Below are 26,184 nucleotides of genomic sequence, written 5' to 3'. Positions count from 1 at the left end.
CTGTGATTGTATAACGTTCTCAGTTGAAACGATTTTACTCGACCACACATATAACCCGTACATACACATAATTACACAACACATATAATTAATGCACATATAACCCGTGAGAACCCGGGGGATGGGGAATATATTCTGGAGACTGAAGATTTTCATGTTTATAATAATACAAATTACAGTGTTAGATGAGGAAAATATTTTGTCTCAGGCACTTGGAAATTTTCTGAGCTTCAACCAGCATTTTTTTCTGTTCCTGTCACTATGTCACTGAAAAATTCAAAGCATCACCATCCCAATGGATTTCTGAGCATCCCAATAAAATTTTTGAGCATTCCAATAGGATCCTAATGTATTACAGAGCATCACATTTCGTGATATTGCCTCTTTAAAGGTTAGAAGAAGGTTGACTGTACCTGCATGAAGGAGGTGGATATATAACATCAAGTGGGCTGAGCTAACATTGTTGGTTGATGAAGAGCTTTTGTCTCAGGATCCAGGAAATTCTTCTGAGCAAAATTATTTTCTGGTCCTGTCTTTGTGTCCCTGGAAGATTCAAAGCATTCCGATGGATCTCCAAGCATCCCAATGGATTCAAGTCCCAATGGGTTTCAGGGATCCTAATGGATTTCGAAGCATCACAAATCCCATGGAGCAGTCAAATGGATTTCGGAGGTACCCGATGAATTTTAGAGAAACTTCATTTGATTGCGGTCGAGTGAAAACGTTTCAACTGAGCACCGAAAATGTTTACACAATCATACGAACTCATCACATGCTTCGAACTGTATTTATTAGGTTGCTCTGAACAACATTCGTATTGCAATGCTTCTTTGGAATGCTCCTGAATCTATGGGATGCTCTGAAAACTTGGGATGCTCCAAAATTAATTCGATAGCTCCATGAGATATGTGATGTTCCAAGATCCATTTCGATATTCTGAAAATCTTCGGGGTTCGGAATGCTCTTGAATCCTTTTGGGATGCTCCGAGATCCACGGGGTTTGTAAAGCTCCAAATCCATTGGAATGTTCCAAGATTCATCAGGATGATTTGAATGTTTCTGAGAATGCTTTGAATGTTTCAGTAATGCAACGATAGGGCTAGAAAAAAGTCTGGTTCAGAAAACATTTTGGAGTCTGAGACAAAAGATATTCCTCATCTAAATTTGTATTATTATGAATATGAAAATCTTCAGACTCGAGAATATATACCCCGCCACCGGATTCTCACGGGTTGTGTGAGTATTTGATTGTGGTCGAGTGAAAACGTTTCAGCTGAGTACGTTACACAATCATAGCACTGCTCCAAACTGCATTGGGTTGCTCTGAACAACATTCGTATAACAAATCTTCTTACCACTGCTCCGAGATCCATGGGTTTTGTGATGCTTCATAAGGATAGCCAAAACCCATTGGGATGGGGATACTCCAAAATCCATTGGTATGGTGATACTCCAGAATCGATTGGCATGACGATACTTCAAAACCCATTTGGATACTTTGGAACCATAGGAACCCCTGCTTCGGTAGCATAACGACCTGCACGCGAAGTTGAGCCCTTTACGGTAGAACAATTTAAAGAGGACCAACACTGCGCATCCTCGGTCCCTACGCAAACTAATCTAAGTGGTCACCCACCAGCACACTGACCGCAACCTGTGATACTTAACTTCCGTGATCTGCTGGACTAAATGAGAAATGACATCACAGATTTTGAGATCATTCCTAATAGAGGACTATTTTCACTGTATGCATCTTTTACGAACGAGATTTTGATTGGTTTCAATTCCAGTACTTTGGCTCACATGCGAAAAAATTGCAAGTAGTGAGAATAGCTAATATAAAACTCAAAAGCAAAATAAATACTTTTACTTCACTTATTAAACTTCAAATTGTAAACAAACAACAAAGTTCTGTTTGTAGCCGCACATGTTCAGTTTATAAATTGTCGATATTTTTATTACTCGTTGATTATAATTTTTAAATCAACTTTTGAGTTGGTTTTAAAACTATTTCTAAAATGGTAACAGTTTTTTCTTTTTAAAAATGTCTTTTTATATAACCTATATATCTAATTATTTATTTGCCATCTTAGCTTTATGTATCTTAAAACTATATAGAGGTATTTATAACAACTACCTATGTAAATTATCTGAGTTATTGTTATAAATATATTGTTTATGCGAAATTAAATGAAAATTAGTTGGTGATTTGAGATTGAGATACTATGTGTGCGCTATAAGTATTTTTAATTTGCTCTCACAATTTGTCTGCATGTAAAGGCATGGAATAAAAATTGAAAAAAACTGTATGATGTGGAACTATTTCGTTTGCAAATAGTTTGAACTTATTTCTTGTTCTTCGTTAGAGTGTGGCCATTGGAATAGGCTCTGTATTTTGGAGTGTTTATTGTTAATACACTCTTCCATTTTCCTATTTCTATCTCAAATTCTTATTGTTGGAAAAATTTTACTTTTAAGTCAACATAAAAAATTGCCAAAATAAGAAGCACACCTAACAATAAATTTTATGCCTGAAATCTCCATTACTGACACTTTTATTCATATGATTTATGTATGAATTTATATTTCTCCTGAAAGTTTTCAATTTAGTTTTTGTAATGTCACATGCTATTTTAAGTTTCCAATTTCTTTTTTAGCATCAACTATATGTTTTATATGAAGATGCAACTGGCTACGCGTTATTTCGGACAACAGAGTTTGAAGAAATAGCAACTTTTTTACCTCAAGTTCAGGATAGTGTCATTGACATAAGTAAATTTCGCAGTGTCGTTTTCCTTGTCGCCTTTCAAAAATTTGAAACATGGAGGGAAGGATTGGAGAACCTAAAGTGTGTTTCTACAGGTAAATTAAACTGCTGCTGTAAACTTTTATTAAAACAAGATGTTTTTATATATGTATTATCTTTTTATTATCTAAGGTTTTTGGTCTTAATTTTCCATATTTTCATAGCCCCTGTGGCAGAATGGCGACGACATTGTCGCAGAGCGTTAGAGTTCTTGCAGAAAGGTTTTTCTTTTGGGAAGAAAAAACAATTTTTTTTCCTGCAGAAATTTACGCGTAAAATTGGAATTGCACATTTAAATAATTACTTTTTATCGCATTAAAATTTACACTGTTAGTATTATTATAAATCAGTGTAGTGTTTTGATTGTATTTTCGGCAATTATTGATTTTTACAAGGTTTTTAATTAACTCGATATATTTCAGACGATAGGACAAATTCAAAACGTGCATTCGAGTATTTACTTTTTTAGGCAACAATTCAATTATTTTTTTCTTTCTTTCTTTTTTGTGTGGCAATTATTGCTTTTGATTGCCATATAGTTTTTAAAATCTAATATTATTTAATTATCAAATCTTGGAACGAGACACGCATTTGAGTTACCCCTTTTTGAAGAGCATGATTTCGTCATTTGTTTTTTGGTAATTACTGTTACAGATTTCATGATTTTTATTGATGACAATTTACAAAATGCGATAAAGAAATATTTGTTGCGTTTTTCTCCCCTACAAAATGCGAGAATATTGCCCATAATATTGGAATAAAAAAATATTACATATTCAATAAAAATAATTATATATATTTTTTGTTGTTGGAAATACAGAATTTTTGTACTTTAAATTAGTAATATACATCTTTGTTATTATTATAAGTACCTTAGTCGCAGAAAGTCCGAAGAAATTCTGCCACAGGGTTCGTATCCATATACTTATTAACGCAGCTACTTTCAAACTATTAACATTCTTTCCTAATTCTTCTGTTCTTCTATTAAAAAACTCTAAACATGTATACCACAATCAGGGGTCTGTCCATGCAGGATTTACTACCGTTTAGCGGTACCTTCACAAATTGAACTTTAGGAAAAACGGTAGTTTCACAAATTCAATTTTAGGAAGAACGGTAGTTTCAAAAATTTCTTTATCTTAAAATTTTATTTTTGTATCCTTTAAGAAACGATAAATCCATATTTTTACAATATTTCTGTGCGATTTTTAAATACAATTTTTTATTTTTCACAAATTATGTCTAAATTTTCACAAAGTAGGTACCTTTCAGAAAAACCTAGACAGACCCCTGACAATAATTATTTAGATGATTTCTTACGAGTTTAAAAATTAAATAACAAAAGCTTAGAAAATTTCGATACACTAATGTTTTCATAATATTTTTTTATATTAACAAGCTAATTATTTAGGTAATATACCAATAAATTTATAATACTTTAATTGTAAGAAACAAAACCTGAGTGTTACTTGTATTTGATAGGATACCTATGATTGCTTTTTCTTCATTTGTTCTTAGATACGCAGAGTAGTATGTCCAACAAAAGCAAAATGCTAGTTGCTTTGAACTTTCAATTTGCTCCATGAACTATTTGTAATGTAATAAAAAAGCACAAAAATAAGTTGACGCAAATGGAATCAATGCCTTATTCTTTCTGCCACTTGACCAAAAGTTTGTAATTTTTCTACAACCATTGTTTTTTGCTTGGGATCATTATTCAGTCATAAAGCCTGCTTAGGTTTTTGCTGATCTTCATGGGCATATGCATTTAGATTAGATTATGATCTGCATTTAGATTATTCTGAGGACATAAATAATTAATAACTAATGGGTGCAAACTTTACCAAATTGAACATCATAGAAAAAATTGTTTTGATATTAAGTAAAATATTAAACTGCCCCTCTGACACTTTCAAAAATTGGAAAATTTTAGACGAATATTTTTCTCTGATACATAATGTTTTTATCTAATAACATGGAGGAAACTGGTGTGCTATGTAGAGGGGTGGAAAGTTTGGGAAAATAAACAAGAAAATAATGGTTGACTCCTATATAGTTTATTTTAGCGTATGATACGATTCTATATTTTTTAATTATATAAACTTTGTAATAATTTTACAAATTATTTAATTGCTTTAGTTTATTTTCCTTACATTTTTGTGATATATTTAAGAAAGTCCTTATTTATTTGAATCATGCTTTTTTAAAGCTATTTATTATTTACATTTATTGCTTGATTAACTGTAATAAGAAAGCCTTTTTAAAATATTTTATCACTTTTTTTTCTTTTTAGAAAGCTATTGTGAGAATTCTAAATATCGTCTAGATATAAATTTGATCTATATTTCTCTTCATTTTAACAAAATATGTACTGGAATTGGTAAAGTAGTTCATCTTAGATGTCAAAGATTTCTATAAATGTATTAAGCTTATTCAATTTTCTTGAAAGGTATTTAAAAGATATTTTTACACAGGCATCTAAATGTTATTAAAAATAAATACTCAGTGGCTTCATTTGTTACAGGGTCAAAATCAATGCAGTCAGACATAGTATATACACTAAATATTACACATATCTAGCCCTAGTGCATACTATATTTATTTTTAGTTGATAATGTATGTTTTGATGTTTTATTTATTGTTTTTTACGAAATATTTGTTGTTATTATAGGTTCTCTGCACAAAGATCTGCAACTTTTTTTAGAGAACAATGTGCCTAAGTCCAAAAAATCTACACAGCGTGTAATGCTGGGTGTGCAAGATCCAGCATTAGCCACTGAAATAAAAGACACTCTGGGTCTTAATTGTTCTTCTTCTGGAGCTGTTACTGAAATTATTAGAGGTAAATGAAGATTAATAAAATTCTAGTTTATTTTGACGCTTGGATATTAAACATTTGTTTCAGCCCCATTGTTTCTTTCATATTGCAGCTTTTGATTATTGTCTTCCTATGATCAGGAGTGTAGTGATTGAAATCAGTTGAATTTAATTGTAGATATTAACCAATTTAGTTTTAAAAAAAGTCTTTGATTTTAATCACTTGATAATTTAAATGAATGAAAATGTTTTTAAAATTTGTAATGTAAATTTTAAATATATATATAGGAAACATATTTATTCAACTAAATTTATGTTTGCTTACTATATTTTTTTTATATTTGAGAATAAATTGAAAACCTTTTAAATTAATACCTCTTAAGCAATAGAGATTTCATTAATAAAACTGTGAACTGAGAGTCTAACCTCTTTTATTTGAAAAAGAAAAAATAATGGAAAAGACTGTGTAATCATAAGTTTTAATAGTGTTTTAAAATTTAATAGACAGGATATGATATGCTCTATACATGAGCATATTTTCGTTAAAAATTCTTTTTTATACCTACCAACAAACGATATTATAGAAGTTTTTTTATACTTTCATTTGTTTCTGAAGAAGTAAAAATATTCCTTTTCTTATTTTGCAAGCAGGAGTTTAATGCTTTTAAAGGATGAGAGAACTAACTTCATTCAAAAATCAAATAGTGTTATATACTATCTACTAATAAGTATTTGTACACTTGTGATTGAAAAGAAAAACAAACTTGATTCATAATAGAATAGTTGGTAGATCCTCCAGGAGAGGCAATTACTGTGTGAACCCTCCGGGGCATACTTTCCACAAGTCCTTGTGTAACTGCTAATGGTATTTTCTTCCACTCGGTTTGGAGAAGACATGCAAGTTCCTTCACTGATTTTGACAGGTAGTGCACCCCTTAATTTGGCGATCCAGCTCGTCCCAAAGGTTCTTGTGGCGCAGCATGTCCTCCTTTGGACTTTGTGCCACTAAACCCTACATTCAATCAATCAATCAACCCAAAGGTTCTTGATAGGGTTCAGGTCTGGGCTGGCTAGTCCATTCCATTAAACCCCATTGGCACCATGCCAATCCTTGGTGACCTCGCAACATGATAGCTGGCATTGTTGTCCTGGAAGTAACAAGGGTCCACCCCGTAAAACTGCCGCAACGTAGGAAGCACATTGTCATCCAGTAGGCATCTTGCATTGGACTAATCTCGATGTTGTTTCCTACAGGATATATACCAGCAGAGGGCATGACGAATCTCAGGACCGCAGATATAGTCATTTGCATAGGTGTCCAAATACTTATTGGTAGATAGTGTATAATTAAATGCTAAGCGGATAAGCAAAAGAATAATTATCTGAACAAATATTTTATTGAAAAAAGTGATCAATTATTGAAAATGAAATTTGTTAATTAAGTTTTTTTTTATTACATATTTTTTATAAGATACATAGCTTAGTTACTAGCTTATAAAATATAATTTTTAAAAAAAAAATTTCATTTGTATATGAGTATGAATATTTGCCTTATATGTTAAAAAAAAAGTAACATCATTATCTTATTTGATGTTATAGGTATACGGATGCATTTTCGAAAGCTGATGAAGTCATTTCATGATGAAAATACAATTATGAAATCAAAACTTGCCATGGGTCATCATTTTGCTCGAGTTAAAGTAAATTTGACAATAAACAAAGTTGATAACATGATTACTCACGGCTTGAACGTTGTCGATCAATTGAAAAGGGATGTAAACACTCTTGCTCTTAGAGTTCGGTAAGTGTAGATTTTGTTTTCGAAATAGATGTTTCACTTTAGAATCATGTTGAGAAAATTACATATTTTATTCATACATATTTGCATATTTTATATTGCATATTTGTTGAGAAAATTGCATATTAGATATTATTTATGTTATTTTGTTGGATAGTAATATAATAGTAAAATAGTAGTAATAATAAAAGGGATAAAAATATTTTGCAAACCTTATCAATCAGAGCATAGATGATATTGTGCAGTTTTATTAATAAAACTTCATTAGTTTGCTATTTTTTTAATTTTATTTACTATACCGGCATTTTAAGAGAATTTTAAATTTTTTGTTAAAATTGTATTTATTGGTCATTAAAGCATTTTGTTAAGCTCCATTTATTAAATATATTATGTAATATGTATCTTTTAATTTATTAGTTATAATTTTTTGTTCATTTGGCATGCATTATCAGGGTGGCCACCCACCTGGAAAACCTGGAATTATCAGAGAATTTTTTTATACTGGAAATATCAGGGAAATTTGGATAAAAACCTGGAAAAATCAGGGAATTTTAAAGAAAAGCTGGAAATTTCTTTGATAATTTTAATTTCACTAATTTAAATTATTTACTAATTTTCTTAATTTAAATTATTTCATCCATTATACCCACTTTTTTAGACGGAAATGTATCGCTAAACAGTTGAAATATCATTAACTTAACAATACTTTGTCTGCATCAAAATTTGCTCCATTACAGCTCTGTCAAACTAGAATACCACATAAAATTCTCCAACGGTTTGCTGAACGAATGCAGAAACCTTTGACCGCTATGGGACTGTGTAATTTAGGAAAGATTCTGGTGGAGATGGAAAAGGGGATTAGGATATTAACTTCTGTTTTTTTTAAGTCTGTCCTTGGGCTGAATTCATTTATGGCTCAAGTTTGTTCCGATACTTTGGTGGTAATTTTTTTTTCTGTTTTGACAAAATGTTTTTGTATTTTTAACTTTATTAAATTCTCCAAAAATTGTTGGTTATAATTTAATAATAATAGATTTTATATTGCACTCTTTTTCTGAAAGCTTTTCTACTCCCATTCAAAGAAATCTGTAAATTATTTTTTCTCAGCTAACTAACCAATCACACATTTTTTTACAATCGCTAACAGCAATGTTTGTCGATAAATCGTTACAATTGTTGCATTAAGCTAATTTTTTTCTATTTCATTTTAACCTTTTATAAAATATTTTGAAAAAATGTTTCTTTTAAAGAACCAACTATATATTAATATTTAATTTTACTCTTTTGTTGGTCAATATATGATTTTTGATTCAAAATTTTCCACCAATACATTTGAAAAATAAATGAAAAATCTTGCCAAATTGCCAAAATAAATTATTTTTCTCAAGATGATATGTTAAAAAAATAACATTTTGAAAAAAATATTTTATAATATAGACACTTTTCTTGTACACATCCACTTTGTAAGAAAAAAGAAACAAAAACCTGGAAATTTTAAGATTTTTATCTGGAAAAATCAGGGAAATTTGAAATCTGATTTGAGTGGCCACCCTGAATATTCAAGTTGCTTTGAAAATACCACATTTTACAAATATCAAGCATCAAGTATCTTCATTTGCTTGAAAAAGCAAAGTTTTTTTATTTTTTACTATGTTATATTAAAATATGATTAGTAATATATTGAGCATAAGTTTGTCATTTGGCAGTCTTATTGAATGGTTTCGTTTGGCATTTTAGAATTTTTTAAAATTTATTTCCATAATATTTTTTAATTTTAAAATTTATTTCCATAATTTTTTTTAATGCTCCTCAGATTATTAAATTTTCTGTTTTTGTTTTGCGTCACACCTAAATGAAATTTTGGTAAGGCAACTGGTTTGGTTTGGCAACTAGTACGTTAGAAACTTAATATTGTACTTGTGTATTAAGAGCATTCTGCACTTTTTTTTTATTATTGTAGATTCGTTTGAAAATAAACTTATAAATTATAGATTCAAACAATTCAAAAAGATAAGTGTATAATAGATGCTAGTCTTGTATTCTTTATAATAATAATAATAAATGTGAAGAAAACTTTTATAACTTCTTGCCTTTTTCAAAGTTATATTTAATTGTAGCTGTTTTTTTGTGAGAATATTTTAAAATTTTATCGTTTTAAAATTTTTATTATTTTAAAAATAAATTTTACATTTGTAACTTTAATTTCCAATTTAATTTAATTGAAATTAATTTAACTTAGTTTAATGTTAAACTTTTAAAAAAAACTGCCTTATCATTTTATGGTTTTGAAAAAAGATAGTCTCTGTGTTTTAAAATTAACACCTCCTTTATAGTGAATTTTTCATTATAACATCTAATGTCATTTCCATTATATTGTCTAATTATTTCAATGTTGTGTTATTCTGTGCACAATCCATTATTTTAAAGTCTATTATAATATCTAATCTCAGTAATTTGTTATGATATAGTGACCAAAAGTAGATTAAAGTTTTTCTTTCTAAGAGATTTTAAGAATTTAAAAAAAATGTTTTGCATTTTTACATTTTCAAAACAGGTAATGATTTTATTGACAAGAACTCAAATTAATGAAATATTTGTTTCTTTAATAGAACATAAAATTAATCTATGTATGTTTTGGCTGATATAAATTTTTCATAGTTAAAATCAATTCTTCAATCCTTATCTTTCATAGTGTCAAATATTGGGAAAATAATAGTTTTGCACTCTGTTTTTTAAAATTGTCATTTAAAATTTGTCAACTTTTTTGATTAGTAAATTTCTTTGAGCCTGTAGATAAGAGATAAATTGGTTAAACAGAGTTACTTCATGTTTTTTGCTGAAGCCTTGTCAGTTTTCAGTTGTACAATTTTCATGTGTAAAATGTAATTTTAATTATAATCAGAATTTTTAATTTTGGCTAGTTCAGTTTTCGAGTTTTGTCAGTTTTTAAGTGGGAATTGCAGTTCATAAATTTCTAAATTATTCTAGAACTTGATTTATCATATAAAATTTTGGATGGTCCATTTTACATATCTTAAGAAATTAGTTAAAAAGGAGATTGAAACATTTTCTTTTTTTATAACAGAGCATATGCATGAATTTTACAAATTAGTTTTTTTGCATAAAAGTTATTGTCACGAGGTTTTTGAAGGTTGCCTCAAACACAGGATTTGGGTCTCTAGATTAGTTTTTCACTTTAAGTACATAATATCTTTTTAATATTTTAGTTATTCTAGGATAAATTATCTATTTTTTAAATTTTTGTTGTGCTTTTTCATTGCAGAAGACTTTATGATTGCCATTTTCCGGAGCTTTTTAAGCTTGTTCCTGATCCCCAGCAGTATATTATGTGCGTGAAGGTAATAAAAGATAGAAAAAATATGCCTGAAAATATTGAAGAACTTCTGCAATGTGTTTTGAAAGATGAGAATAAAGTTGAAAACGTTCTTAAAAATGCACAAAAGTCAATGGGTAAGTGTTTAATAATCTGTTTAGTAGTGTTACTGAACGTTATTAAGAAGTTGCTTTATTTAGGCTCTAATATGTTAAAGAAAATATTGTTTTCTTATTCAGATAATTTTTAGTAATTGTTAAAAAAGTTCATTGCTCTAAAGCTGCATTATTAATTCATGAACTTTTAAGTTTTTTTTTTGTTAATTTACAAGTATGTGATGATATAAAAATAAAACAATTTTCTCTACTATTGTCAACCACTAAGGATAGAATACATTTACTGTATAAAATTATTTAAATTGAAAAAAATATTTAAGTTTTGCACGATTTAATTTCAGTTAAATGAAAAAAACAAGTAACTAACAATTGTTGTTACATTTTGCATCAGTGAATAAAAATATTTTAATATCTTATATTTAAAAGCTAAGTATAACATTTTTATGTTAGTTTTTTATAAAATTCTCGCTAAACTCTCATCTCATTTAACTCTCATCCAGAAACTAATTGCTTTTTTAAAAGGTTTTTTGAAATAGTAATACAATTGTAGAAATATTATGTGTAGATAATATAGTGTATAAAATAATATAGTGGTGTGAAGTTATAGGAGTTTTCTAATTTATTAAGTATTATTTAAAACCCTGAGAACTTGTATATAATTTTTTAATAAAGAATCTTCATTCGAGGAAAATCTAGTTTTATTTATTTATTTTAGTAATTTTATCGGACTTTTTCTTATTTTAGGAATGGAAATTGCTGTGGAAGATATGGATAATATAATTAACATTGTTGAACAAATACTTTCACTTATGAAACAACAAAATACACAGACTGACTATGTAAAATCTAAAATGCATCTCATTGCTCCTAGTCTTGGAAATCTCATGGGTGAAATGGTGAGCATTTATTTTAGAACCTATTAAAAACATTGAATTGTTAAAGTATTTTTAATATATATATGTTTTAAAATCTGCATTACACTTTTTTATTTAGGCTGGTGCTCGATTGATAAATCAAGCTGGTAGTTTGACACATTTATCTAAATTGCCTGCATCAACAGTACAGATATTAGGAGCTAAAAAATCTTTATTTAGGTATTTTTTCATTAAATTTTGTTTTTTTTAATACTTTAAATATTTGAGATGGATGTCTTAACATCTTATTTATGTATTCTGTATTTGAAAGAGTTAACTTTTTATTCCTGCACTATTATTGTAAACTGTTGAATTTTGTATTAATATTTCAATGCAATATAAACGTGTCTATTGTACGCTTGCTACATAAAACGGAAGCCAATGTTTACTTGCTTTAGCAAGTAGTCGCTGAAGTTGCACACTAGCTTTGCATACTTGATTTTTTACGTTTGGTGAAATCTGAAGGAACTATATTTTACCTATAAGGTTAAATTTTTAAAAAAATGTTTAATCAAAATTTAAAAAAATAAAATATTTAGTACCAGAAAGTCCTAAATATTGGTATGAATATTAGGTTGTGTTAAAGTTTCAATTCCAGTTTAAGACATTACATATTCCCATACATTGTTCAATTGGAAACTGTGGAGGAAAACTCCTTATATGTTTTTAATAATGTTGTTTTAAGTTTTGAAGCATTATTTATAATTGTTGTATGTTTTTTTTTTGTTGGTATTTGATTTTTTTTAATAATGTTGATTGGTTACATAATAGCAATTAACTGAAATTTTTCATTAATGATTTATATCTCTTATTAGTATTGTCATTTGATTTTTATTTTGTTTGCATTTTCTTTTATTCGTTGTTAAGAAATTATTGGCACTTGAAAAAATAACTATTTGTTAAAGAGGTTCAATGAAATACCAATGAGTTGAAAATGTTGATTAATGTGTTTTCATCTGTCCATATATTATTCCAGAGTGATGTAGATATTAAACAATAGAAACTGCTTTAATGAAGAATCAAATTCGATAAATAATAAAAATATTTTATATCAAAAATATAGAATCATATTGAGCACCAAAGTTTAAAAAAAAGTTCGTGTACATATAAATTAATAAATTTAGAAAATGGTCTGGTAGGTGTGGCTACAGGGCTTTGCCCAACAAGACACCTCAGTTCACCAAAAAATCCAAAATGTGAGTCTCATGTGCACGTTAGCACAGTTTTTGGGAATGAAAGTTTAGGAATTCATGTATTGGCTATTAATGGATTAAATTTAATGTTAAATTAATAATAGTTTGTCTTAGCCTTTCACATTCAAATGTGTTGACAGAAAAGAAAACATGAGAAATAATTTTAATGAATCCAAAACATCAGCAACCATATAACGGTTTTCGAATTCTATGCTAATGTGTCAGGCAGATGTAGAGGGAATGTGAACATTAAATAGGTATAAATAAGTAAAGCATTCCTAGGGGGTTATAGGAGCTAAGATAAAAAAGTACTTCAAAATATAAAACAGGACATTCATTATAAGAAGATAATTGGTACCTGAAATCGTTCATATCGTATGTTCAGTTCTGTAATATATTTTTTATATATAAATGGGACAGAACTGAAAATTAATAATAAAATGTATGCCACAAGTTACAATAACCTAGCCTAAAAATTTTCTTTATCTGTTTGCAGTTACTCTGTTACTATTAATATTTTAAATTTTTAATCTACAGTTGACTGCAGTTAACCACTTCCCAAGGAACCATTATTAGTATTAGGCTATTATTAATATTTACAAGTAATATCATACATAATAACAAGTACTATATATAATAAGTATACATAATTAAAAGTATGCAAAAAAAGTACAAGGTTATTACTAATATTTTTGTCTAAAACTGATCAAGGTGAAAAGGTTAATAAAAAGAAGGTTGATGATAAAAATATAATTTTCATAATTCAAAATTGATATTTTTGATCAAGATATACACTTTTTTTAAAGAATTCATTAAAATAGTAAAGATTTATTCATTAAGAAATTTAGTTGCATTGAGATATTTTTCTCTTTATCTTAATAAATACTTTTTTATGGGTATTTTTTTGCAAATTTATTATTGTAGTTATTTTTTATAACAGATAGTTTTTATAATTATTCATAAACTACAATTTATATTGATCTTATTATCAAAATTTTCAATTATTAATTGCATTTGTGTAAGTTGGTTCTTCTTGTATTTTTTTTATACAGGGCCTTAAAATCTAAGGAAGCCAGTTCAAAATTTTCATCAATTAGCAAATCATCTCTAATTGGACAAGATGGACGAATAACAAAAGGGCGCATGTCAAGATTTTTGGCTAACAAGTGCTCTCTGGCAGCACGTAGTGATTGCTTTAGTGGTAATTTTTTTTATATATATCCTTGACAATAACAATTCTCTCATGATAAATGTGTTAAGATTATTGTATTATTATTTTTTTCTTTCAGTTGATCCATCTGGAATTCACGGGGAGCAACTAAAAATTGAAGTTGAAAACAGAGTCAAGTTTTATGTACGAAAAAATCCCGAAAAGAAGCATGTAAGTTATGCATGTTCAGTACACAGAAAAATGAATATATATATTTGAATAACTTTTTATGTAATAAATATTATTACTTAGTGAGGAATGGAATTAAGTCATACATTTATATTTCGATTTCTCAAGAACCATTTGATGGTCAATTGAGAACTATTCACACTTTGTATTTTGCCTTATAAGTTACATTCTTTAAAATGATTTAAAAATTTGTATGCTTTACAATTCAAAATCTCTTGACTATTAAAAATTAATTTTTTAATGGAAATATTTATGGATAAGTAAATTTCATAAATAAGTGCAGAAAATTTTCAAATTGTTTAAAAATTCTTGAAATATGCAAAAATAAATTTAATATTAAAAATAAAAGATAGCGAAATATGCAAAAAGTAAAATTAATTTTAAGGGGACCAAATTTTCAGCCGCTCTCTTGACCAAACTATTGGGACCAGATTTCTGCTACTCATTATTTATATTTTGAGGATAAGTAATCCAAATCCTTAAAAAAAGGTATGATTCTTCAGTGACAATAAATTCTTGTGTCAGATTCCATATCTTAAAACATGGTCTGAGCTAATTTATTTAGCATATTTGAAATCACCCTTTTGAACCAAGATTGAGTTCTAGTACTTAAAAATTCAATCAAAAGCTATATGGGGTGATTCTTTTTTTTTATTGTACATAGTTTAATATATCTACATCCTTATGAAATATTTATATTGACTTTTTTTTTATAGAAGAAAGGGAGGAAGAAATCGAAGAAAGTGAAAATTCCTATGGAAATAGAACGGTGATTTTAAGGTAAAAATTTTTTCGACTTTCAAATGATTTGCAATTTTATTAAAATTTTTAATTATTTTCCTGTTGTTTATTTAGTTTCTTTTGTTGCTAGCAGTATTCATTTATTTCATTAAAATGTTGATTATCCATTTTTGTTATACTTCTAGGCATTACTTTAATTTTACAGTATGTATATGTTCTATTAATTACAATTATATAGTTTTTGAACCCATGAATATTTAAATTAATGATGTGAGAAGATTGATTTTTTTAAAGAAGGTTGTATATTATTAGAAAATTGAAATTTGCTTGTATTTTATTAATATTTTATGATAGATTACTGAAAATTATTACCCTCTTAAAAATAATTCTGAATTTAGTAAAAACATCATTGGTGGGTAAAGAAACATTAAACTTATGTAAATTTACCAATAAATAATTTAATGTAAATAATACTGAGTCCAAAATATGTAATCAGTCAGCCTTAATTAATATGCATTCTTTTTTATTCCTAATCTAAAGGATACCTATACATTATTAAGGAAACAAATGTTAAAGCCCAACTGTGTTAAATTAAAATATTTTACAATAAATATAACTTTTTAACTTGTTATAATTCTTATTTTTCAACTTAAAATTTTTTTAATTCTGTATAATTTTACCTTTATTGTTAATATAGTTTTAAAAAGTGTTGCCACATCTTTTATTTTTTAACTGCAATTGTATAAAAATCTTACTTAAAAAATGCTTGAAATTTACATAAAAACAACTATATGGAAATTGTCTTCTGTATTATTCCATTACAACAATTAGCTTACCTTTTATCTCACTTTTAAAATTAAACCTAAGCTATCATGAAAATTTTTAAATTTCTCCTGATTTCAAAATAGCCAAAGATAAAAAAAAAATAGAAAAAGTTCAAAAAATTTTTTTTACATTGCTAACAGCTGTAATTATTAAGGGTCAGGGTTTTATCTCAGGTGTCAGCTTGAAGTCCATCCAGCTTTAGATCGATGAGCAATTGTATTTAATCATAGCTTTGTTTGTATTCATTAAAGTAAAAAAAAATTTAGATATTGAATTTATGACTTTCTGTAAAATAAATTAATGCGCTAGAAAAATCATGCTATAAAATTAGCAAATTTTACTAAACAGAAAAAAAGATTTAAAAAAATCAAATAGTCTCAATAGTCATCAAATAGTTACTAATTAAATAATTATTTAATGTAAACTTATCAAGATTCATTTATTCAAACTTATATTGGGAAAATAAAATTTTTTGTAGCGACTTCTTTTTGGAAAAAAGGCATTTTTTTTATGCTTTAAAAAATTATTAATTATTGCTGCTGGTGGCATGTTATTTATTACTAAATTGGTGAGAACTTAGTAATTTATTTACAAATTGTTCTTCAAATTTAATCATTTGCGAACAAAAATATATTTAAATGAAGGTTGTTTAAAATTTTATTTTGCTAATTAATAAAATGCTGAATTCTATGTACTGATCATATAAGTTATCAATATACTTATTTTATCAATAATAAAGAAGTGTATACATATATATATCTTTTTTATTTTATATTTTTAGATTGAATTGCATATACTCAAAAGACAGTTTTCACTCAAAGTATTGACTCTTTCGATTTCAAAAAATTGGCTGCTGCTCATACTTCATGACTTTAATTAGTCTACTTGAAATCTATCACTGTTAATACATATTTATACTTTTGTATATTAAAATATTTTACCTTATTTTCATTAGTGTTTTTATCTTTATTATTGATATTTTCTAGTAAAATTAATTTTTTTCCATTTTACTTAAATCAATAGGTGGACATTTTTTTCTTCAAACAGTATTTAAATACCATGTATCTGCCTATAATTCGCATATGAGATTTTCTAATAAAAGAATTTTTTTAAAAAAAGCTTAAAAAATGAAATTATATAAGGATAAGTTATACTTTTCTCTTAGCTGTGTGCGAGTAAATTCAACTGTTCTTTTTATTAAATTATTGAGAGGAAAAATGAAAATTCTTAATACTAAAACTAAACAACATTCAGCAAATTATACAACACACTCGTAAGACAACAAAAAGCAGAGAAAATATCCATTTCTTTTAAGCTGCATTCATTCTGGAAGTGACACAGTAGAGGAGAAAACACAGCCCACTTTTTCTTTATTTTTAAGCTGAAATCTCCAACAAACATATGGCGTTTTGCTAGTTATATGTAGCAATTTTTGCTAAATAGCATCTCTTCAAAGAAGTCTAAACAAAACTTAAATAAAGAACAATGCAATACCGTTTGTTTTAATCCAATTATTACGCCGCTTCATAAGTGAATACAGTTTTCAATCAAAAATATGATTGATGATGAATCAAAATGATTTTTAAAAAAAAATATATATTTATTAAATACATCAACGAAGGTCAAGTCTGCGTTAACCATTACAGTAGACTCAGATTTTCTCAGGAGGATACAATAAACACTCTCCTTTTGTTTTCAGAGAATTCAATGTGTTCCATGTTTATTGAGTGACAACATCAAAAGAAATATAGGTTTAGATAATTTTCTTGGAATTATAAACAAAATGTTGCTGTCTATATTAGAATGAATAGTTTTGCTCAGTTTTTCTAATGGACATTAAAATAACAAGTCTATAATAAGGGCACATAACCTGTTAGAATGTAGGATTGCAAGCCCAAGTATTTAGGTATGTTAATGTCTAATCTATAATAAAAATAACATCATTGGTCTTTATATTGAAAAGGTTGTAATTAAGTGTGTGTTACTTTTTTTGCGTCTGATTTCGTTACTTACAATATCTTCTGCAGTAATTAATTATCATATTTGAGGTCACCCCTACGAACCATTAAGATTGAGTCCTAGACTGTGAAGATCCAAACATTAGATCAAAAGTTATTTAGGGTGGTCCATTTATTTTTTTGCACACTGGAATTCTATTTAAAGAGGATATGTTACTGAATATCTATTTGCTAGAAATTGAATCATAAAAATCTTTTTAAAAAAAAATAATGCAATTACACTGATACAATAGCAATAAAGTGTTATTTTTAAAAATATACTAGATAAGATTCTGTTAAATTTAAAGTACAGACCATATCAAATTTATTGTTAAGCCTTTTAATGTTTTGTCTTATATTTGGTAATCTAATCTTAAAAATAAAGAAATGTATTCTCATACAACAACATAAATCTGTTAGAGAAACATCAGTATTTACTTCAAGTTTTCGTAACAATCTTGTAATAGCTCCCTCCTAGTGAGAAATAATAAAAAAATCATAACATCGAGCAATTTATTTCCCACTTCCACGGAAAACACTATATATATATGTGTGTGTATATAGTTTAATTTGTAGCAAGTGCAAAAACTAGGCTTTAACACTGTGATTTTAGTGTATATAAACAAGTGGTGATAAGAAATTATTCTCCTCTGTCATTTTTCTTTACATCAATACCAATATGATGTTATGGTAGGTGTGCACAACCTGTGTCTTGCTGACTGTTGATGTGCGGCTCGCAAAAACTATTGAACACAATAATTTATATTGTTTGAAAATTAAAAAAATATTGAAAGTTTTTAATCTCATATTTCAATTATCACTTTTTGATGCATTCAATTTGCACAGACTCTATTGTAAATCTATAATGTTTCTCGATCACACTTTTCAGTTATTGCAATGAAATTCCACATGTTTTTAAAAAACCCAGTATTTTTAGTATATTATGATGCGCAAATTTCAAATTTAAGTAATCACTTTTCAACTTAGTTTATTTTTACCAGCTTCATCCTAAATCTAAGTAACATTTCGATAATTTATTATTATTTTTTTTTGGGGGGGGGGCATTTTTAACTGCCATGCGGTTTTTAAAATCCTCGATACATTATGATATTACTACTCGTGAGTTATAAATCATGCATTTCACTTTTTGACGTACTTTATTTGTGCCGGTTTCATCGTAAACCTGATTTTTACTTCTTTTAAAAGCAGTTATTGCTATGCTTTTCCATGATTTTATATTTTTACTACGATATTATTACAACATGCGAGTTTCTTATCACACATTAAAATAATAACTTTTTTATGCTGTTTCTTTGTGCACATTTCATCGTAAATATAAGTTAATAAAGAAAATATAAAGCAAAATACACATTTTTAAATTGTTCACTGCTTGTAATTTATTTTGTTTTAGATATTTTGTAGCTCAGATACTTTTTAGGAGAAAATGTTTCTTATTTAAAATTCACAAACCCTCTAATAAATAAAGAAATATAAATAATACCTGAAGCATACCAAATAAAAATATAATCTTATTTTTTACTAAAATGGTTTTGTTTTCATTTCTGTTTAATCCCAAATATTTTTCTTTAATATATGTATTTTTTTACACTTTTATTTTGTGAGCATTACAGTTTTTTTTTGTTAGAATTTATATTATTTCCCCCAATATACACATATATATATGACATACCTACATTACATGCATATTTTTTTATTCGATAAAATTTTTTTTTAAAAATTGTTCTTAAAATTTTCATTTTTGAATGAATTCTAATAATTAAAAGTATTTAATTTTCAACAAATATATTGCCAATTTTTTTGATAAAAGAAATTTAGTACTTAGAACACTAAAGTTAATATTAAAAAAAATTATATTTGTCTTAATATGATTATATATATGTATGGCCCTTCGTTAGTCAACCAACTGTGCAAGGTGACCCTTCACTCAAAAAGGTTGTACACTCCTAATATGGTATTAAGTTCGTACTATAGGAAGAAATTGTGGAATAATACATAATTAGTGAGGAACAACAATCAAGGAATTAATATCTAATTTATTTTAGAAACTTCATAAAAATACTTCATCCAATTGGTGTAGAGCTTCATTTTCGAATGCAGACAAAAGCATTAAGATATCCAATATAAAATAACAGAGAAAAAACTATCTCAATTGCTTTAAGATAAATTTTTGGAGGTTGCTGGAAATAAACTATAGAAATTGTCATATTCTTCTGAAGACAATTGGAGACTTATCTGTGCTTCTGGTTGTAATTTTTTGAGTTTTAAAGAGAATTTTTATCAAAAGTGAAAAGCTTAAAATATAACAGGTTTGAAATAATCGTGAAGTACTAGTTAAATAAATTAAAGTATAAAAGGAAATGGGCAACATCTCATTTTAACTTAATTGTAGAACGTTACTTTAATTGATTAAAAGTAGAATAACTTAAGGGTGAAAGTGAATGAAATGAATAAATGTTAGAATATTATTTAAATACAACATATATATATTCATGAGTGCTCAAATGTGAAATACTTTAATCTTTATTATTAATTATGCTTCCAATATGGTTATAAAAAAAAGGATGATTTTAATTTCTTGTGAAAGTTCAACCTCAAATATTATTCTACATAAATATGACAAATAAAATCATTAAAATATTTTGCTACTTGAATAAGACTTTATCTAGGTGCATGAACATGGAGAATGTGGATAGTTAAATTATTCCTTTGATTAAAAGCTTTATCACAAACATTACATGAATAAGGCTTATCTCCAGTGTGAACAAAAGAATGTCTATTTAAGCTACTCTTAGTAGAAAACGTTTTATCACATTCACTACATGAATAAGGTTTTTCTCCAGTATGAATATGAGAATGTTGATCTAAGTGATTTTTTCGAGAGAAATTTTTATTACACACTTCACACGAATAAAGTTTATCTCCTGTATGTGTATGAAAATGTTGAGCTAAATTACTTTTAAATGTGAATTTTTCACCACATGCAGTACATGAATAAGGCTTTTCTCCTGTATGAAGATGCAAATGTTGATTTAAGTTACATTTTTGCTTAAAAGTTTTACCACAGACACTACAAGAGTAGGCTGTTTCACCAGTATGAACAAGAGAATGTCTTACTAAATTACTTTTAGATGCAAATGTTTCATAACATATACTGCATGAATAAGGCTTTTCTCCCGTATGAATACGCAAATGTTGATTTAAATTAGATTTCTGCTTGAAAGATTTATCACAAATATTGCAAGGATAAGCCCTTACTCCAGTATGAACTTGAGAATGTTTATATAACGTATTTTTCAATGAAAAAGTTTTACCACACACACTACACGAATATATTTTCTCTCTAGTATGAATATGAGAGAGTAAACTACTTTTTCTTACGAATGTTTTATCACACATGCTGCACGAAAATAGAAAAAAAAGGATAGTTTATTTTCTAGGCAGCTTTCAAATTGATGCTCTATTCTTTATCATGAGTATTATTATTATAATAAAGAGTTTTCTATAATATTCATCACAATTAAGTTTTTTGCTCAAACATTTTATAATTAACTAAAAACAATGGTAAAAGAATAAACTGTAAAACCAAATTATTATTAAAATAAAATTAAGATATTTATTTTGACACGTTTCCAGTTGCCTACTTCTGTTTAGTTAGTGCCTGCCAGACAGAAAAAAATATTACAAGTCTATCTGAAAAAATACTACATATTTTAAAGCGCCACCTACAGAGGTAATTTGGAAGTCTAAATATTAAAAGGATAAAAATATTATTAAATGGATAATACTATTAAAAGGAATAAAATGATTTTAAAATAGAAAAACTATTAGCTTTTCCCTTTTGCGCACTTATACACCAGGTAAACGAGTAGGAACAAAAATTTAAATCAGCAACTTTGTCTAATAAGAATTGTGTGTACCATAAATTATTTATCATCAAAAATCGAACTTAAATGGAAAAAAAAAAGTAAAATCTATTTTAACAATGTTTTGGTTGCACAAAAAGCAAATTACAGAATAGTCTACAAATAAGGAATAAATTAACTTTTATTTCTTACAATCATAACTAGATAGAAGGACTAGTATTAAACACGTTCGTTCCACTACGAACGCTAATTAAATATACGCCAAGCTAGTATAATTCGTATATGGATTTTGGTAGTTTATTGCGGTCGCTGTAAAAATCAAGATGTAGACAGTTGGCTTATTTCAAAAGTATCTTTTTACTTTGAAAGATATTTTCATGCGAAAACCTCACCTATTAGGCTCTACATTATTCTGGGGTAACCAGAAGTGCGTGAACTGTATGCTACAAAAAAGTCCTTGACTTTCGTATAAAAAAATTGCTCCATCCTGGACCTTTGAATCTATTTACTAAATCACCAATCAACTCGAATTGTTGGTGCAGCCTAGTCGATTCAAGTCTCGTGTTACTAAACCACGTCTGGATAAAAGGTGAACCTGGCTAGGTGTTCCCACTATTGTACTTAAAACTATATTAAAGCCAAGGACTCAAAGCTTCTGAAGGTAGCATTCGATAGGCCACGAAGAATCGAATTGATGCAGTTGAAGGATAATTGAGTTCAAGCCAGTTTACTATACTTCATTTGAGCAATGCATTTCTATAATAGAAGTAGATTTGTCAACCAAGACATGCTTTTAAACTGAGGATGTCTTTTTAAGATATCAGTAAATTTTTAAAATCAGGCCATTTTTTCTCTCCTACTAAAAAAAATTAGACTAGGACAACAATGCTAACAAGCTTAGGCTGAGGGCAGGTTGCTTTTCTCAGTGAAATAGATATCCCACAATTACAAATTGATAATGGTTTGTACAATTGATAAGATAAGGCGAGAGGACCACTCGTCTGGTCAGCAGAAGGGGAGATAAGGAGTGATAGATTTATGAGGAATTAGAATGCAGAACGCCTTATCTTAACAATTTGTTCTTGTGGAATATAACATTTCTTTCAATTTGTTTTTGTGGTATATCTATTTCATTGAGTGACGAAAAAGTTTCTAGTTGGGAGCCTGCTCTCAGCTTTAGAAACAACCACAAGACATGCAGTGCTATAGATGGAAAAAATATTTGGGGGAACTAATCTCTACAGGGCTCATAGCTAACTGATGTCTGTTAACATTTTATCTCTGGAACATATGTTATAAAAGCCATTGATAAAATAATAGTATAATACATTAAACTAGATAAATTTCTAAAGAATATTAGTACAAAATTTTTTTTGCAGATGATTTGTCAAGTGGCACTTTTGTCAGACTGAAATTTTCTCACCAAGAACAGAAAAGAAATATGTTTCATCTTGAACAAAAAAAAAAAATAGCATGCTAAGATAAAGGGTTTATTTGATGCCTTTTTGAAAAATCTTTTAAGAAATAGAAATTAAAGAGGACAAAAGCTAACAAGAACACTAGACTATGCTGGAGCACAATTTGCTTTATCAAATCACACCTGTAACAAATTTTAATTCAATTGTAGACAACAGTAGACTATTCATAATATTTTTTTTCCCATTAGAATCAAGAGGTTTACTTAAAAACTTTCAAGAAGTCACAGAAAGAACACTGAGAAATGTATTTAAAGAAAAACTAAACACAAAATTTGCAACTGCAAGTTTATTTCATGAAATAATTATCTTTGCAAATAAATCATTACAAATAAGAGTCTTCAAGTACAGCTGCAAATTCTGAAAAAGAAAATATAAACATATAATAATCAAGAGGTCACATAAATAGTTTACACATATATCAGTAATGTCATATGTCGATGTATAAGCAGAGAAAGACAAAAGTTTTTTAATAATGGCTCGGTAAAAGTATGAAGTTAGGCTCCATATGAGTTCATTCCGGCCTTTTAGCAAAGCCCCGCAGTAAAACCCAAAATTTACATTCACAAAAAAATATGTAGGGAATTTTTTTAAAACAATTATCTGCCAGAACAATGAATTTAAATGATACAAAAATGTCTTCAAATGCTTTTTAACAGTAGAATGAGCTGATTGATTCATAGATTGGATCCTAAAAAAGCATGAATATAAATGGCAAAATTGGATTTTTCACTCATCCTTTATTATAGAGATACAGCTGGTGTGTGTGTTTGATGGGGGGGGGGGTGTCTTACATAAAATAAAAACAGGGCCTCTTAATTTATTCAGAAAGATAAGACGTCTACTTTCAAATGTTGACAGGCCATTACAACTTCCAGCTAAGCCTTGATAGTATTGTCATAAGAGTGTTTCTTGCTCTTAATGGAGGTAGTTTCACAAAAGGGCAACAAACTCTTAATGTACACCAAATTATAAAAATATTGGTGATAACTCCTTTACTGGTCTTTTTTGCACCTTTTCAGGGGTCTGTGCAGGTCAAATTTACTATCATTTAGGCATACTTTCACAAACTCAACATATTGAAACCAGTTTTTTTTATGTACAAAAAGCAACAAATTAGTGACATGCCGTCCAGTTAACTAAAAATCTAGACCTTTAAGAGGTTGAGAATTTTTTGATTTAAAAATAATTCCGCAGAGAATTTGAAGTTACAAACATTAAGTGAAAAAATTAATTTGATTTTATTTTCATTTGATTTTAGTCGAAAGGCAGAACTAAAAAATAACTGACACTAAATTTTACTATTTTTATAAAATTTAATCACAATAAAAAAAAAAAAAAATTGTAAGCAAGAAATGCCTTGGTGATGGTAGTTGGCAACAGCAGTTAAATGCACAGAAATATCCCAAAACCAGTGTAGGACTAACTTGCAACTTAGAGAAGGAAAATTAAGCAGAGGTTTGCCAGAATGTGGTAACATGCTTTAATCCCTTCACCGTTCCCCTTCTTAATTTATCGTGGGTTGCTGCCAAATGATAGTTAACATATGAAATTGGGGAACAAATATAACTAATACATTGAATACCAATTACAAAAGTACAATTTTCCAAACAAAAGTATAAATTACTTTAAAAGGTTATACCAGTTAAATTATCACTTTACCAGCATAACTTTATAAATTTTAAAAAAATAACAGTGATCTTACTTTTACTTATTTTTTTTTTTTATTTAAAGAAATTTTCATCTTAATCTCCTGGCTTCTCTTTCAGATTCAAGAAGTGTCAGAATATCTCCTTCTCTTACAGGCCCCTTGACATTCCTAATGATAGAACGATTAGATTCATCCAAAAACTCCACACGTACTTGAGTACACTGTCCTTGAGAGCCTGTTCTGCCCAGGACTTTGGTTACCTAAAATAAAATACACTATCTTTATTGCCATGACAGAATAAATTAACTTATACTGCCAGTGTATTATCAAATTACACTCATACCTCACTAGTGTCGTGTTATCATTCTAATGATTGAAACTGATAAAAATAAAACCAAGAAAAGTGCAACATATAATACGGAATAGTTATATGTAATACCCATTTCTATCAACAATTTTAACCAAATTTCAAGAGCTTTACTTTAATGACAATCAAACTGGGCAACAAATGGCATATAGTTGTACTCTCTACCCATAGCAACACATTAGTGTGTAAAGAGTCTTTGGAAAAGGAAGTGAATCAGCTTCTGCCTTGAATTTAAAAAAGAATAATTAAAAGATACTCCCGAAAATTTACAGGCAAATTAACTAATAACATAGAAAACTGATTCTTAACGCTCTAAAGAAAAAAAATTTTTTATTTCCTGTTTCTCTTGATTTTCAATTAACTTAAAAAGAAAAAAAAAAAAAACGTTTCTAATGGTCACTTCTATTTTTCCAAAATAAAAAAAAACAACTTGAATATTTTAGCAATTAAGTCAATCAACAAGAAATTTTTCTTACTTTAGTTTTTTTCTAATCCTAAATACATCTAATCAGCCTAAGTAGCTAAGTATCTTTACGTGTTTTCCTAGAATGTTCTATTGGTATGGGGTATACCAAAAATACATATAAGCATTATATGCTACTATTCGGCAGAATATTTTACACTATCACGATTTCACTACCTTAGTCAAAATTGGTCTTCGCCCCAGATGGTGTATTTAGGAATGCAATCATAAACCTCCCTTTTAGGCTAACGTTAAATCTTCAAGTGTGAATTCAAACAAATCTTAAAAAGTTTAAATAAATTTCAACCAGATTCACAACTTCTTAAAAGCTTATGTGACAATTAACAACTTCAGAGAGCAAGTTAAAATAAACAATTGCAGAGAAGCTAACTGTTCATATATCC

General features: G+C 27.9%; 3 protein-coding genes and 1 long non-coding RNA gene across 4 annotated transcripts in view; 2 read left to right on the top strand and 2 right to left on the bottom strand.

Moving 5' to 3' along the window:
• Nucleotides 1-26,184, top strand: part of LOC107439415 (uncharacterized) — a 246,436-nt gene that overhangs the window by 123,744 nt on the left and 96,508 nt on the right. The window lies entirely within an intron of this gene.
• Nucleotides 1,874-16,894, top strand: LOC107439418 (nucleolar protein 56). Its single transcript, XM_016052009.3, has 11 exons — nucleotides 1,874-2,021; nucleotides 2,658-2,862; nucleotides 5,478-5,648; nucleotides 7,223-7,424; nucleotides 10,705-10,892; nucleotides 11,616-11,767; nucleotides 11,865-11,965; nucleotides 14,031-14,179; nucleotides 14,268-14,359; nucleotides 15,094-15,157; nucleotides 16,725-16,894. The coding sequence occupies exons 1-10, from the start codon at nucleotides 2,019-2,021 to the stop codon at nucleotides 15,148-15,150; spliced, it is 1,320 nt and encodes a 439-aa protein (XP_015907495.1). The 5' UTR covers nucleotides 1,874-2,018; the 3' UTR covers nucleotides 15,151-15,157; nucleotides 16,725-16,894.
• On the bottom strand, nucleotides 20,620-21,357 carry LOC107439414 (zinc finger protein OZF-like). The gene has a single exon (XM_016052004.3). It carries the CDS (start codon nucleotides 21,355-21,357, stop codon nucleotides 20,620-20,622), a length of 738 nt encoding a protein of 245 aa, XP_015907490.1.
• On the bottom strand, nucleotides 23,571-25,040 carry LOC107439417 (uncharacterized). Its single transcript, XR_001583534.4, has 2 exons — nucleotides 25,005-25,040; nucleotides 23,571-23,659 (listed from the first exon to the last, which is right to left on the bottom strand). It is a non-coding gene; the product is annotated as an uncharacterized lncRNA (long non-coding RNA).

Source organism: Parasteatoda tepidariorum, chromosome 2, assembly GCF_043381705.1.
Source record: "Parasteatoda tepidariorum isolate YZ-2023 chromosome 2, CAS_Ptep_4.0, whole genome shotgun sequence".
Classification (NCBI taxonomy): domain Eukaryota; kingdom Metazoa; phylum Arthropoda; class Arachnida; order Araneae; family Theridiidae; genus Parasteatoda; species Parasteatoda tepidariorum.
The sequence above is the reverse complement of the archived record's forward strand: the minus strand, read 5'-3'. Positions and strand labels throughout refer to the sequence as shown.

What these genes read in the sequence shown, in the direction of transcription:
- LOC107439418 (XM_016052009.3), top strand. An exon ending in CCTAAAGTGTGTTTCTACAG is followed by an intron (nt 2,863 to 5,477) that starts GTAAATTAAACT and finishes TTGTTATTATAG; the next exon opens with GTTCTCTGCACAAAGATCTG. An exon ending in AAATGCACAAAAGTCAATGG is followed by an intron (nt 10,893 to 11,615) that starts GTAAGTGTTTAA and finishes TTCTTATTTTAG; the next exon opens with GAATGGAAATTGCTGTGGAA.
- LOC107439414 (XM_016052004.3), bottom strand. Translation starts at nt 21,357, where the DNA reads ATGTGTGATAAAACATTCGTAAGAAAAAGTAGTTTACTCTCTCATATT.